This window comes from Protopterus annectens, chromosome 9.part0, assembly GCF_019279795.1.
Source record: "Protopterus annectens isolate FY-2018-M chromosome 9.part0, PAN1.0, whole genome shotgun sequence".
In the NCBI taxonomy this organism is placed as follows: Eukaryota; Metazoa; Chordata; order Ceratodontiformes; family Protopteridae; genus Protopterus; species Protopterus annectens.
Window position 1 is genome coordinate 203488530 of NC_056743.1, and position 16640 is coordinate 203505169.

At 38.7% G+C, this 16640-nt stretch overlaps 1 protein-coding gene across 1 annotated transcript in view; it reads left to right on the forward strand.

Annotated features, from left to right (window-relative positions):
* The window catches only part of NUP160 (nucleoporin 160), a 1498284-nt gene that overhangs the window by 542138 nt on the left and 939506 nt on the right, over positions 1 to 16640 (forward strand). The window contains exon 14 of the mRNA XM_044082750.1: positions 9126 to 9209. Coding sequence (XP_043938685.1) covers positions 9126 to 9209 — 84 coding nt within the window. The remainder of the gene's footprint in view (positions 1 to 9125; positions 9210 to 16640) is intronic.

A 16640-nucleotide genomic window follows, 5' to 3' on the forward strand; every position in this document is an offset into this window, starting at 1 on the left:
GCTAAGAGCTGACCTGTATCTGGCATACAAGGCATCCTTAAATCCAGTGCTGATGGATTTACTGTATATTACTAAGACAAATAGCATCAGAAATGTTCGGTGTGGAGATAAAATCCTCTTCTGCAACATCAACAGAATGGTTTGGAGGAACAGGTTTATCTCATGGAGGATTTAAAAAAATAGGGCTTTCCTTGCTCAGCTATAGTCTGAAATGTAAACTCTCCTTGATGAATCTTGTACCCTCTGTCTGTAGCCTGTTAATCATTGGCTAATACTACAGCTAAATCTGTTCAGATGAATTACTATAAAAGGCATTTGTTTTTGTTTTTTATAAACCAGGGCTGCAGCAAAAAAAAAAAAAAAAAAAAAAGCCACCAGTATCATTGCAGATCTGAACTAAACAGGAGTATGACTCATCTTCACACTATTTGTATGTGAAAATTCTGCCTCAATAGTAGGCGTCAGTAGAGACCCCTAGTGTACTAAAATAAAACTGCCCTCTTCCACTTTAACCATAACAGGAAAGTAAATGTTTAAACAATAAATATTAAATCTGGAAGGCTTTTCCCCAAAGGGAGTTTTTCTGCCTAGCAGGAGAGCAGAGCTATCTTACCGCCTGCAGCAAGAATGCCGTGATGTATTTTGTGCCCAAACCTATTGTGACAATGTGAGGTGTTGCCATCTATGCCAGGGAGAATAGGGCAGTGCATGTGTAACATGCCAGCATGGTTGGCTGGGGTTTTGTGTTGACTGCCAGACAGACTTGTACATAAACTTGTGTTAAAAAATTATAACTGATTAAATCTGTATGTTTAAACAAAGAATTTCGGAAGGAAAGATTAGTTTTTGAAACTGTGCTGTAATTTTCAAATGATGCAACAGATCTTGGCAAAGCTCTGGGTGTGTATTGTACCAGAGTCAGGTGATCAAATGTGATGTAATTCCGTAACCAGCACTGACAGGACAGAACTGCCGCAACAGCTTGTTTTGTTTTCTTTGAAACCTAATATAAAAATATATGACAGTCAGTTAAGTTAGTTCATTTGTTCAGTCCAGTTTAGTTGCAAGCTCATCACCTTGCCTTGTGGAAGTAAGCATGTCAGCATCTAGTCTTCCCTTGCTGTATTAATTAAGTTAGTTAGGGAACAATTATTCTTTAGACAGTCAGAAAATAGTGAGATCAGTAAAGTAATTGTTTTCTGTATCTGTTTGAATCTGTCCAACTGTGTTTTTTTCTCTCCTGTGATTGAAACTATGATGTTTATTGTATTTAGATGTTTAATATTCTCATGTTTTTTTAATTTTATTATTTATTATTAAATATTTTATACCTTTTATTGTGGTTTGTCTTTTAGAAAATACTTTTAAAATTTTGAGAGTACTTGAGCTTATTTTAATGATGCCTTGGCCACTCCTAAAAGCCTGGCTGCTTTGTTTACACTTCTACCATTGATGTTATTGATTTTACGCAGTATAACTGGATACCCTTGTAAGAGCTTGACAGTGGACTGGTGGCAGTGATGTTACCTTATAGTGTGTGCAGAAGAGGTACAGCTAGTAAATCTGTACCAGCCTTTCCCAGGAAGGTGTATGTGTGAAAATTAAATACACAGGTGTGGGTGTGTCAGCTACTTGGACCTGGAACACAGTGCTCCATAGCGAGCCTTGTTTGAGATCTGGAGAGACAGAGTCCAATCCCAGGTCTGGAGCAGGTTCCCTGTGTGCTCTTAGGGGAAATTGTGCTTCATGCAGAGAACTACATTTAAAATAGTTTGTAAGTTCATTCCTGTTTTTGGTGACCATCTCTCACCAGTGTCAGTGGTGTGAGGAATGAGGCTCCTTGATTACTTGCCTGGGGTAAAGAGAGGCTGGCACACCTATCTTTTAATCAGCTCAGCTTTAGCTGTCTAATAGTTTGGGCACAGAGAGAAGGTACCCTGAGGCTTTGGTAGCTGGCCAGTTGTTAAAGCCTGAGCAGGATGCAACCTACATAACCTAGGCTACTGCAGCAGTGATCATTTGGACGTCTACTGTTACTTAAACAAATATACTTTTGTTTTTTCTGTCCTTTTTCACTAATGGGTATATCAGATCTGACCAGATCTGGTTCAGTCAACTATGACTTTGGATCCAAGGCTCAAGCTCCTCCTCCCTACCCATAATTCCCCTCCTTCCCGAACAGTTCCTCAGATCTCATTTGCAGCTTGTACAAGCTAGACATGGTCTCCAAAACCCATTGCGAGTTTCTCCAGTTTTCATCAGGAAATTTTAGATAAGTGTATTTCTTTCTGTGCTAGTAAAGTGTTTTGATTACTGTCAGTTTTGTCCTTCTGTAAATGCAAGATTAGCTCTTCGGGTTATAGTTGTTGAACTTTGCTCTTTTTGTAATGGGCACTTCCCAACATTTTTTCCTCTCTGTATTACTAAGTAGTTTTCTTAACATACAACTTTCTTAACACACAATTTTCTTTAAAAAAAAAAAAAAAAAGTTAGATGTACCTTTCTCGTTGGAGATCTATTTTTGTATATATAGTTTGTGTAGTGCTACATGTTCTTGTGTGCATTTGTGTGTTAGTGTTAAACCCACGTTCTGGAGATATCGGACTGTGCACCTGACTTGAAAAAGTGCTCTGCCTGTGGGTGTTAGTCCTCCACCTCAAGGCACCTCGCCCTAAATGTGGTTACTATTAGTAGGTCATGCACCTAAAGGAGTGTGACATTTGTCTTTTTGGTTGCAAGCACTTTCAGTTCAGTGGTCCAAATTAGTTTTTAAGGGCCTTCTCCCTGCTACCATGGGAGAAACTGCCTCATCCTTGTGTTGTCTAAAAACCTGTCTGAGGCACCCAAGGACATGTCTTGGAAGGACAAGACTAAATAGAGGAAGTTGAAAAGTAGAGAGAGAGAAGTAGAGAATGAAAGATGTTAAGAAGTTGAGGAAGAGATCCCAGATCCAATCCGAATCCTTAAGTACCAAACTCTTTGTATTCATTTTCTTCCTTTTCAGCTGGACTGGATCCTGTAAGGATTAGTTCTCCAACTCCTCCTTGCTAGTGGATCCCAGGTTTTCTCTGGTGCTTGACCAGTCTTTGGCTGCTGTCTCCTACACTACCATCAGAGAGGCCTCTTCATACGTTTTCATGGCCGCCTTTGATGGCAAAGTCTTCAGGTCCATGCGTACATTTGCAGGATGATATGGATGTCCTTGAGAACTCTGATCCAGATGGGGACCCCTACTGCTGTGGGAGTACCTGGAGCTAAGCCTTTCTACTGCTCACTTGATTTATCTTTCCCCGATCTGACCTTGGAATTAAGCCGTAATAGATCTGAGGGTTTCCTGCAAGGTCCCTTTGTTGGAACCAATACACTGTACATCTTCATTTCAAAACAGTCTCTCTCACCTGCTCTACTCAAGTATCCAAATTTGGATACTCCCTGAGCAGGTAGCTAGGGACATGGTCCACTCTGAGGCTTTTGGATCCACCCTTTCCATTTAGCACGATAGGAGCCATGTAATATTTTACAAGGGCTTGTTATCAAGGTCCACAAATACTTTGGGACTGGCTTCAGCCTTTGAAACTTTTGACAAAGCTATCTACTTGCTTAGAGAGAGGTGACCTGCCCCTTTCAGTTCCATCCTGATCCTCTCTGGCATCTATAGCTTCTGTCCAGTATCGTCCTATTTCTCTGGGGCAGCCCGCTGCAACAAATCGCAGTGGAACTTGTAGTGCAAGCTCCCTTATGGCTTCTGACTGTTCTCTAGATCATCCTCCCGCCATGGGAGACCACATAAATTATACATGCAAAAGGAAGCATTTAGACTTCCGAAATGAGTGTCTCAATAGACACTGGCCTCGAAGAGGGAGAAGGGTCTCCAAGGTACCCCCTTGAAGGCATCTTCTTTGGGGACATCTTGAATTACTTACGTGTGGGGGCAGGTGATCCACAGACATCCCTTAACAGAACGAGTTGGTGTTTCCTCCTGCCTTTGGAGCCGGCCCAACTACTTCTTAGTCACCCATTATCTGCATGCCTATTCTGTACCTTAGACAAACAAATTTATGAAACAAGCTACCTTCTTGATGGTCAGGATTCAGTCCATATTACCTCTTATGAGGAAGGATGACTGAATATGCTCATCAGACCTTAAGGATGCATACTACCACATCAGATTAGCGAGGCTGTATGGAGGCTTATTATCACTCTTACTCCTCTCGCCAGATTTCTGCGTGAGGGTGTTAAAGTGCACTTTGTCAGTACAGTGGTCAGTTCTCATCTCCCCATGCAGTTTCCTGTCAAACTCAAGGATGTTTACAGACAACATTTTATTTTTTTACTTATTTGACATTTGTTTACTGGGATAGTCTGCCTTGGTGTGTATCAAGACAGATTGGATTGGCTGTGTGGGTATGTGTAGAGGCCACTGGAGAAAAGCTCCAGGTATAGATCACATTTTAATTTATAAAAAAAAAAAATATTTGTAACAGTAAATACAAAATTACATTTGAAACAGTAGAGCACAAAGTCATATACGTAGAAAAGTACAGATGTACTGGGTACTTGGAGTCAAATATTTACATAATCGAAAGGCAACATGGTAGGTGGGGTAGAATGAAATAAGTTGTTGACATGAGGGTCTAAGATTGTTATGAGGGTGTTAAGTTCCAGATATACTAGTGAAGATAGACATGATGCCAAATATTGTGAGGAGAGTTATATTGAGTGCAGTAAAACAATAAGATTTTGATAGGTAGTTGGTTAATTATATACTACAGACATATGGAGGTTAACATATTCAGTGGTGGCAGAATTCCCCTCTGGTGTGTCTAGTTGTTCCTTTATTTCTTCCTTTGTTAGTTGCTACAGTGACCACAGATGCGTCCTCTGGGGTGGTGGTGGGAATTTTCACTTCAGTATAGTGGAGATGAGGGTGGTCCTGCTAGTATTGCAGGCCTTCCAGAACTCCCAAGTTTTGTGATCGCTATCCAGACAGACGCCCAGTATGAGAAGGCTCATACGTCCGCAAACAAGGATGTTTATGTTGATGGGCCATGAGGATCTGGCAGTGGGCTGTGTCTTCCTAGCTTTTACTAATTGCAGTGAAAATCCCAGGGAGACCCAGTGTACTAGCAGACAAGTTGAGCAGATAATATTTTTGCTGCAGTCCTGGTTGTAACCCATTCCAACACCAAATGCAGCAGCTACTTTGTCCTGATTCCCCAAGAGAGGCAGTCCATAAGGAATGCTTTGGTCTACACTTGGCCACTGGATTAACTCTGCACTTATCTTCAAACTCCTGTTATAACCAAGTTTCTGCAGAAAGCAACCTGGTGCAAGGCCCAGGGGATTCTCATTGCCCCCTTTTGGCCTCTGTAAATGTGGTTCCACTTCCAGTGGCCTCATCTGGTGTACCTACCCTGGATACAGGATCACCTTCCAGATCTGATCTCCCACCAGTAATATGTGGAATGATTTGTGTAAATTCAAAACATTTTATGGTCTGGCAGGTGCATGACCGCTCTGGTGCAATGAAGTCAAAGCATGTCAGAAAGGCGACTCTTGCAGGTTGATCCGGCTGTGTTCTGCTAGCTAGAGGGGAGCAATGACATCATAGAGCTTATTGCTATTTACTTAACTTTGTGTAGGTTGATTCCCACTTCAGTTATTCAGCTGAAAAAAATAACTCTTTTAAAACATCTTTATTAAATTATCATTTAAGACCTATGCAAACATGCATTAATAGAAAAATGGAAAAGAAAACAAATTGTATTAAATGATTGGGTAATGGAAATTATTCAAGAGTTTTTAGGGAAGACAGACTTATTTTGAAGTGATAGCGAGTGGGATAAAATGAAAATGAAGTCTAGACATTTGGATACAAATGAGAGAGAAGCTTAGGTAATGGAAATTACTTGGAAGGGCTGACAAAGGTTAAAGTATTACATAATAAGGGGAATCTAACAGTACAGAAGGCATGAGTGCTGAAGAGAAAATTAAGGAAGGATTTGGATATTATACTTGACATTAGAAAGTTTGCTGCTCAGCAACTTTATTTTTTTTGATGACCCTTCCGTAACTTACAAACTACCTTTTAAGTTAGCAGTGAAGAGCATGACTACATTTGTTATACAAGACTGGACTTGTTTACTGTTGATGGAACAGTGTTGGTCCAAGAGAGTTACATAAGTGTTTTTTTTATCAAGGAGCTATTTTAGTAGTACAGTGGAACTGCCCTTATCCCCACTGAGAGGGACTTACTGGTAGAAGAAATGACACATAATATGGGGAAAAGACAAAGTAAATCCAATATATTTTTAATCCTTTTTAGTATCCAGCATAGAACATGACGGTGCACAGACTATTCATAAAATAGTTCAGAAGATTTGTTCAGCAAAAATAGCTGTCAAATTTTAGATTGGGAAGAATGAATCTCATAAATAAGTTTTACTTAGAGGATGAGTCCCATGAAGTAAGTTTGACTTCACTGATGCTTCTTATTTACACCAACTTGATGGTGACAGTGAGAGGGGATAGGTGTGAATGTTTTAATCGACAAACAAGAAAGTTTCTAATCTCTTGTCTGGCAGTCAAATAGAATTATAAGTTTCACAGAAGGACCTATTGCCTTATCAAATAGATCTTTCAATGCACTCTGATGTTGCAAATTTTAAACACCTTTATTAAATTATTACATAAAATACAGTTAAACACATCAGTAGACAAGAAAACCATATTAACATGTTTTCATGTACATTTGTAACATAAACATTCTTTTTTATAACTGTCATTCAGTTGAATAAATCGCTAAATTCTTGCCTTCCCTTGAACCTAACTCCTCCTCCTTTTGAACATTATTCTGCATGCATTGTTCTCAAAAAAAGACATTTATTTTTATGTAGTTTGCTCATTCCCTTTGCTAAAGATCCTGCTTCTAGCTCTGTTATCTGTTTTACACTATTCAGTCCTGGTATAGATTTTGATTTCCATTTTCTAGTAATTGCTTTTTTGGCAGCCAATGGAATTAAATTTCCAGCTCAAAAGAATTATTTCCTTAACTACAGAGTTTGCTTTCCCAGTATTTCTGCTAGAGTACCCTCTAGGGAATTTAAGTCTGCCAACTCATTACACACACAAAATAACATGTTCTCAGTTACCTTTTCACCATCACACCACCAACATGTGCTGTCTACCGGAGGAAAAATTCGTTGAAGTCTGCTTGGGATATAAAGATACATATGCATACACTTCAGGCAGTAATCCTAAACATTTTAGACTTTGAGTACTTTGGAGTCGTACATATGTCCTCTGATTGTTCTCTTGTAAACTGCATTTCCAGTTTCTCTTCCCAGTCTTTTCTAACCTGCTTTGATTGATTCCTATAATTGTCATGCAATATTTTTTATGCCATGCTAAGTAGGGTTGCCACCATTTCAGATGGCCAAAGTGGGACATTTTCGGGACAAACATCAAATTTTACAGGCTGACACATACCCACGGTCAGTACAAAGGATAGAACTTAACTTTTTTGCCTAATTAAAAGCTTATTCTTGTAGCATTGTAGTTGCTTATTCTGTTTCTTATAACATTTAGGTATTTTAGATACAGAATAACTGTTTTATGCAACTATTACATTAAATATAGGAAATAATTATGTCCTACAATCTCAGGGCATTTGCCATTTTTAATATTTTTTGTCAGGACGCAACTGCCCAAAGAGGGACTGTCCTTCCCAAAGTGGGACAGGTGGTAACCCTAATGCTAAGCATCTCCCCTTTTTCGGATAGCATCTTCTGTTCTAGGGACAAATAAAAACACTACCAGAGTAGGCTTTTCACTTGTACCTTGATATCGCTCCCTGATAACAATGGCAATCTCAAACTGCAGTCCAAACAACTTCTTGACCTTGTCCCACTCTTTTACCTTTCACGGTCTAGTTATTTGCTCCCAATACATTTTCTTTTCCCATTTTTCTCCAGTAAATTCCAGCCCTCCTTTTTCTTTTTTCTGTACCCATACTTGCAGTCATCCCTATTGGCAAAATCTCCTTTCTCCATTCCTTTGTTGACTTACTGTTTAGAATACTTTCTGAAACTTTATGAATATAATCTGTATGGCTGTTATTCTCCTTAAGGATCTGCATCCAAAATCCTAGTTCTAAAGATACTTTCAAAACAAGATTATGCATGCTGTGAGAGAAAGGGTAAAAGGAAATGCAATGAAATGTCAGACTTCTAAGATCACTATCATGACACTTGCTAGTGAGTCAACATTCTATTTTCCAGCCAGTAGGTGGTCTCTTAACTTACCAGTCTGGATCCTGGGTGGGGGGGGGGGGCTTGGTATCATTCATAATCTCAAAATTCTGTCACCTTATTGCTGTTATGTACTTACGTGACGTGTTATGCTGGCTGAAGTAATATGTTTTTCTTATCTGCCTGTCAATAGCAGTAAGATAAACATAGTTGTAAGAGGGTGCTTTCTTTATAGTTGGCAAGCTTTTTTATGCCTTATGGCATGCTTCATCTCAATGGCATTTAGCTTATCTAAATCTGAAACTGCATTTTAAGAGTTAAATTAATTATTTTCCACATATTTTCCATCCATTTCCAAAAGAAGCCGTAAATTTTTACTGTTGCAGGAAGATTATCCTGTGTTTGGTACCAGGATTGGTAATGTAGGAACCACTGTACTGTACAATGCATTTTCCTTTTGCAGCCTGCACAGTGATGCCTTTTAGCCAATGTACCCTAATGAAATAAATGGTTGACTACAACATGGTTACAAGCAGCACAGTGAGCACAGAAATGGCATTCCCTGCATTGTTTCAAAACAGTAGCAACAGAAAACACTGGAGTATCACTGTTGTCAGAAGCGTAGCATAAAAAATTGCAATGTTTTTCCTGCAAGTCTTTTGTTTGCATAGTTTTAAATAAATTGCTGGTGTGGTTGTCAATTTAAAGCCTGTTTAAAACTGTAGCTTTACCAGCTATTGCATTGGCTGTATTTTCCGCAGTTGGTACTGGTTACAGGCCAGCTTTGAACCAGTCATTTTAAATTGAGAAGTGTTCTTGAATTGCATGGCCTTAAACGTTTAGTTACTTTGGATATAATGTTTTTGTTTGTAACAGATCTTTCACAGAGGTGATGATCGAATATTGGAACCTTCCTGGGATGCACTAAGGAAAGAAGTCATTCGGGCTGTGGAAAGTGAGGTAATGATCCATAAATACGTAATTGGCAGCAGTAGCACATGTCTTTGCATTCTTTTTTAAATACATTTTTGGGGCCCCCTTTACATCTCCACCAGCTGGCCATCGGTTGTTCATGTAGCTACTTTTACCTTTATGCCCCTGTTATTATCCCCCAGGGCTGGGACTATACCAGTGTGTGGTTGGGAAGAGGAGATGGAATGAAGATGAGCAGCTGGTGGCGTCTCGCATGCAATACTGTGCGCAAAGAGGTTTTTTTGTATGCTGTAAGTGGGTAATGCTTCTTGTAGATAAGTGTGTGATATAGCTTAAAGAAGCTTTCCAGTGAGTCAGCACATGCATACAAGTACTGAAAACGTGCAAGCAGGAGTGTCATTTTGAGTGAACAGCCTGAGTGAGAACATGCAAGTATGTAGTCAGATAGCTCATTTAAGTTTAATGTTCCTGCCATCCATCTTGAGCTATTTGTATACAATAAACTACTTAAACAACCAAGACTCAACGTCATCTTAATGCACATAAGAGCAACATGGTGTCAGAATGGGATCCACAGTTACAGCCACGAGGCAACCAGTTAAAGTTGGAGGAATATACAGGAGTAGATCATCCCTACTGCTCAAACGATTAGCAAAACAGGTCAAACAAATTCCAGGTACTAAAACTTGCTTAGATAATTTCTTTTGCTATAAATATAAAAAGAAGCACTTGTAACACTCAAAACGAATTTCTTATTAAACAAAATGTCCAAAATTGCGACATATTGATAAAAATATTCAAAATTATGAAAATGTTTGAAACAATATCTGAATCGTATAAAACATAAAAAAAGGGGAAACAGCCATATTCTTTTGCTGTGTGCTGCTTTCTCGTATTAACTAAAACTATTCAAAATATCCGAACTGTGCAAAGTGTTTGCAGGTGTGTGCAATATTGCAGTGCAGTTATTTAACATAGTAAAGTTGTTTCAAAGAATATTTCGCAAAGTACAGTTAATTCAAAGCATATTTCTCAGAGTATACTATTTCAAAGATCTTAATGTGCATTTGATTATTATTACAAGTACCTAGTGTGTGTGAATGTTTATACATAATTACAAGGACCATTTTGCATTGTTTTTTACTATAATCTGTGGGCATGGCAGAAAGGTATCACTGACCCACACCACTTGTGTTTGAAAACAATATTGAAGAAAATTGGAGTGTGTTTGAGCAGGAATACAATATTTTCATACAGGCTTTTTTTTCTGACAAAGGTGCTTGTACAAAATCATTTATTCTACTTAGCTGGTTCAGAGGCCATTGAAAGAGTGCGTTCATTTGTATATGTACCTGCTGTGTTTGCAGGGGAGGAGAAGACCATCATATAATGGCACCGGCTGAAACAAGAGAAGACCCAGAGTGCTTAAAATGTAAATTTAGAGAAATGTGTAACATCCAAACGAATATTACAATAGAAAGACACTTATTTTACACAAGAGATCAAAAGCCTGGTGAAACTTTTGCAGCAGATATAACTGATTTGAGAAACAAGGCTAAAACATGCAGATTTAGTGATTTGAGAGGTGAATTGAGAAAAGGACAGGCTTGTGTGTGGTATTAATAATGACACAGTGAGAAAGATTTTGTTTCGAGACAGTGATTTAACTTTAAATAAGGCCATTGAGGTTTGTCAGATATATGAGCTTATAGAAAAGGGCACAAGTATGCATACAAATAAGAATAGCTGCAGAAGGCACTGCGACAAAGATCATGTTGATGGTATGCAGCACATGGTTAAAAGAAACAGGCCCAAGCACATGGCCTCTATTGCAGGTCCTTTAACAGTCCCTGAGAAACCCAGAGTCTTTCCAGCTAATTCCAGAGTATGCGCAGTGAAGCATAAGGGTGAGTCAGCAAAGTCAAAATATGTGCTCCCACCTTGCTTCAAAGTCAACAGTTCTAATTGTGATGGAAGTCACAAACCCAAAAGAGAAAAGTGCTTAGCTTCTGGTCAGCAGTATTGTTTTTGCACTAAGTAGAATAATTTCAAAAGGTTTTGTAAATCAAGTAAGGCATGTTCTTTTATTAAAAAGAGGGCATTCCACAAGACAAGCTGATCAGTTAGAAAGCTACAACCCTACTTTTTATATTGATGGTGTGTATGTGCTTGGTGAAACAGTCAATGCATTAGATCTGTGGGCAAAGAATGAGATCTTTTGTGCTGCTTGGATTAATGGGAGTCCAGTAGAGCTCAAAGTAGATACTGTCTCTAAGTGCAGTGTTATGTCAGCAGAAACATTTGCTGGAGTAAACGTGCATGAAGCTTGTTGCTTATGGTGGTGAGGAGATTCGGACCAAAGGCTTAGTAATACTTTCACGTTACTCTGCTGGGAACAGCTATGACTTGCAATTTTTCATAGCCAAGAGATACGTGCAGGCATTATTAGGCCTCAGAGACAGTTTGAAATTTGGACTGCTTTCATTTAATAAAAGAGCTCACCATGTAAGCCTGCATGACAACAGCTCATATTTCACCCAAACTATTTTCTCTGAGTACCCTGATATTTTTGCAGGCAAACTACCAGTTGTGTACTCCATGAAGTTAAGCCCAGAGATCAGCCCAGTTGTCGGACCAGCACAGAAAGTTCCAGTAACTATACAGAGCAGAGTCAAAGCTAAGCTAGACAAAATGGTGCAGCTAGGAGTAATTTGTCCAGTAGAAGAACTTACTGAATGGGTATCCTCCATAGTAGTAGCTCATAAGAAAAGCTCAGATGATAGAATATTTATTGATCCCGGATTTCTGAACAAAGCATTAAAAAGTCATCAGTGCGCACATTTGAAGAGGTTGCTGCCCCCATGTCAAACGCCACTGTTTTTTCTGTCTTAGATGCAGAGAGTTCATTTTGGCAAATTTTGCTTGACCGAAAATCTTCATTGCTAACCACATGTGGTACACCATTTGAAAGATACAGATTTCTGAGAATGCCATTTGGAATAAATTCTGCAAGTGAAGTCTTTCAGTGCGCGATGGAACAATTTTTTTCAGGTTATCCCTCTTCTATTGTAATAGATATTTTAGTAAGAGGCAATGGTGAGGTTGAACGTGACAGAAACCTCAAAGTTCTGGAAAGATCACGTCAAATGAATCTTGAACTGAATCATCAGAAGTGCAAATTCAGGCTGCGAGAAGTTGCATATGTTGGTCATTTGTTTACCAGTTCAGGCTTACAACCAGATCATTCTAAGCAAACAGCAATTCTCGAGATGCCAGCTGCAGATGATTTTCAAACCCCACAACGCTTTCTTGACATGGTCAACTGTCTAGGCAGGTTCATTCCAGGTTTAAACCACCTTTCAGCACCACTTGGAGAGCTGACATGCAAAGATATAATTTGGTCATGGACAAAACAGCACCAAAGAGTATTTGATGTCCTGAAACAGAAAATTGCCAACCCACCAACTCTCAGCTACTGTGATGTTCACAAACCAGTTACTCTTTCTTGTGATGCTTCAACATTTGGTCTAGGTGCAGTCATTCGTCAAGAGGGTAGACCAGTAAGCGTACGCATCGAGAATTCTTACCCAAACCAAGATGCAGTATGCCCAGATTGAGAGAAATATTTTGGCAATTGTTTTTACATGTTTGAAATTCCATGATTGTTTATGGTCGACCTATCCAGATCGAAACTGATTACCAACCACTTATTGCTATTTTGAGAAAGTCTATCCATACAGCTCCAAGTAGACTGCAATGCATGATGCTCAAATTGCAAACATACAATTTCAGTCTTTTTTTCACAAAGACAAACTACTTTATTTTGCTGATCCCTTATCCAGAGTGAAAAAACACATAATGAGCGATGTGATTTTTGAGGTCATGGAAATGAGAAATTTTTCTTCCACACGTCTTGATGATCCTAGAACTCGCACAGTTTCAGATACACTTCTCTAGAAACGAAACCACTTTATCAGTTGAGGATGGCTTTCAAAGCAATCTTGTTTACCAGTAGATGTGCAACCTTATTTTCCATATAGTGATGAGATTTTGTCAGACAATGGTATCTTGAAAGGTCCTAAAGTGATTGTTCCAAAATCCTTGCAACAAGAGTATATTAAAAGCTTGCATCGTGGCCACCCAGGAACTGATTCTACCAAAAGATGGGCGAGAGGTCTAGTATTTTGACCTTGTATGTCAAAAGATATTGAGAGAAAGATGGCCAACTGAGAGCAGTGAATTTTGAGAGCTCCATAAACTAGTATAATAATATAGGAACATTTTATTATTTTCAAGTTTAAAACATCAGAAATCTACAGATAAACTACTAAACTACATAAATATCAATTTTGGTAAAGATGTACAAAAATTTTCCTGTCACGGAACTCTGAGATGTATTGAGTCACTGAATATGAACAACTCAAGGAATTCTCATCCAGATGCTGCTTTGAAAAAAGAAGTGCAGTTGATGACATCTGCCTTACAGGAACTATCTTTGAAGATGGATGGCTTTAAAAATGACTTGGAAAACCTCAAATTAAATTCTCAAAGACAGACTGATACTCTTAAGGAACTATTATAGCAACACCATACAAAAATAACAATTCTACAACGACCTCCCATTAATATTCCAAAACGTGCACGCTGATTGGTCCGCGTGCATGTTGTACATCAGACCTATACTAATGGAAAAAGATCCGGTCGCCCGGACTTTTTCCATTAGTATAAGTCTTTTTTTTTTTTCTTACAGCAATGGAGAAAGCAAGATCTCTGTTGCTTTTTTTAAAGCTGTCTCACTATGTTAAACTCCTTTAACATAGCGAGACACTTTCTAAAAAGCAACGGAGATCTTGCTTTCTCCGTTGCTTCCACCCACAGCTCTGATGTACTGAGTAAGCATACGCATGCGCAGTACATCAGAACTGCCGCAGAATACCGGACAGCTGCAGAAGGGCAGCAAGGAGGCATTATACAATGCCATTATTTAAGAAAACTAAGTATTTTCTTAAATAATGTCATTGTATGATAGCAATAACCCACGCCTGGATGTGGGTAATGCTGGATTTACCCACGGTTGTCTTTGGCCACTCTGGCTTCGCCCTCGTGACCAAACCATACCAACCATGGGTAAATCCAGCATTACCCACACCCAGGCATGGGTTATTGCTTAAATATAGAGACTTCTCTAAATGACATTGAAGGGAGACTCGGAGGAAGAATCCCAAAAAGAATTTCTCCTTAAACAGAATTACATGGCTGCTTAACAAAATAGTTGACTTAGAAAACAGGGAAAGGAGAAACAACATAAGGATCTTTAGTATGCCTGAAAACACTGAAGGAGAAGACATCATTTCATTCTTAACCTGGATTCCTGAATTTTTAGACTTGAAAGAGGGACTTTCATTTGGAATTGAAAGGCATATAGAACACTGAGAAAACCTGCTTCTAAATCAACAAATACTGCACCCAGATCCATAGTTATAAAATTTCTTTCATTTCTGGACAAAGAACTAATATTAAAATCTGCTTGGAGAAATCACCCTTAAAATACAGTCAAAGCCTGATCAGGTTTGACAATGATTATTCTTCCAGAATACTAGAACAAAGGAAAAAGTCTGGCCAATAATAAAACTGTTAAAACAACATTAAAGCACAGCTGGCCTTTCCAGCCAAGATAAAAATACTTTTTGCCAATGAGATGAGAACCTTTAATAACTTAGAAGAAGCTACTATATTCATCAAAAGCAACAACATTGTGTCTATCCCAGAAGAAATGGAATGGATGGCCCCCTACTCATAAAAGAATAAATGGCCCCTAATCTTAAAAGAATAAAAGAAACATCCTTGGACTGATGCTAGAAAGAAGAAACAAAAAACTGAGTACAAGATAGCTGTCCCAAAAAAATAGCTCAACAGCTACATCTAAAAAAGTATCAAGTGTTATTTAAAAAAGGAGGGTTTCTTAAACAACTGAGGAACAGTAATGATGTATTCAGAATGTTCAAAGAGTCCAATAATTCACATAGAAGTTTCTGTTCCCCTACTTAAATTCAGTGAATACTTATCTTGTTCATTTTTCATTGATTTTACTTATAATAATTTAATTAATTCAACGAGGTACCATTCATCAGAGTTCAGACTCAAATGTAACAAATCATCATATATAATAGCAGTAACAGTAGAGTATTTTGAGAAAAAAAAAACGCTGTCATGGAGACTAATGCCTTCAGTTAAAGTATGATTTAGAAATGTCATGTATAGCCTGGTTAAGTAATAGTAGCAAGCTCTTAGTGCAAATGTCATCATTATTCTGTCTAAATAGTTAAAATCAATTATGGCAGGTATCATAGCTACGAGTGCTGTTTGATCAATCCTGATATGGTGTGCGTGGATGCAGCCGTGTCTGGCAGCTCGTACAAATGTCATTATTATTCTGTCTAAACATAGTTAATATCATTTATGGCAGGTATCATAGCTTTGAGTGCTGTTTGATTAAGCCTGACGTGGTGTGCGTGGATGTAGCTGTGTCTGGCAGCTCTTGTATGTTGCCGTTTTTGTCTCCGGGAAGCTGTGGGTTGTGGCTTGTGTTCGAGGTTTACTGATGCTTGCGTATTAGGAAGAGACATTTGGTGTTTTAGCCTGGATCCAAAGGAAGGGGGTAGATGAAACTGTGACTTGGAGTATTTTGGCAGAGAATAGTTGGTTTATGCATCTGCCAAGTGAGAGGTGGGAAGGCTGGAAGAATGTTTTATCGATTGCTGTGGCAGCTTGTTGGGAGTTTTTTTTTTTTTTTTGCGCTCCATTCTTTTCCTGGCTGCTGCCTCACTGAAAAACAGAGAATTTAGGCTTGAAGTTGCAGTGAAGTGAAGCTTTGCTTCAGGTGCATCTCGAGCCTCTGGTATGCAGTACACAGACGCACTAAAAGAAACAGATGCTCCCAAGTTGCTATGGTAACTGAGACAGAGTGACAATAATGCTTAATGGGTCTGAGGAGCTTCCAAGATGATTCTCGGCAATGAAGTTTGTTTAAAAAAAAAATAAATAAATAAATAAATAAATTATATATATATATATATATATATATATATATATATATATATATATATATATATATATATATTAAATAAAAGGGCTGTTTTAAACCACATGTACACATATTGATGGTCTCCCAACACTTTGTTTAGCTCATTAAGATCTTCTGACCCATCAATCGGGCGGGCGGGCTGCATCAGTCCCTTCGATCTCTCAACCTCACAGCTTGGTTACTCCACTTCCAACCCTAGCCAGGCTTCCCCGTATCTCTCAACCAGTTCGCGATATTATCCTCGCTTCTCACAAGTCTACTACCAGAAAGACGTATGCTAGCAAATGGAAGCGTTTCTCTGTCTGGGCAGGGGAAAAACACGTGGACCCCTTTACGGCTCCTGTCCAGACAGTTCTAGAGTTTCTAGCAGAACT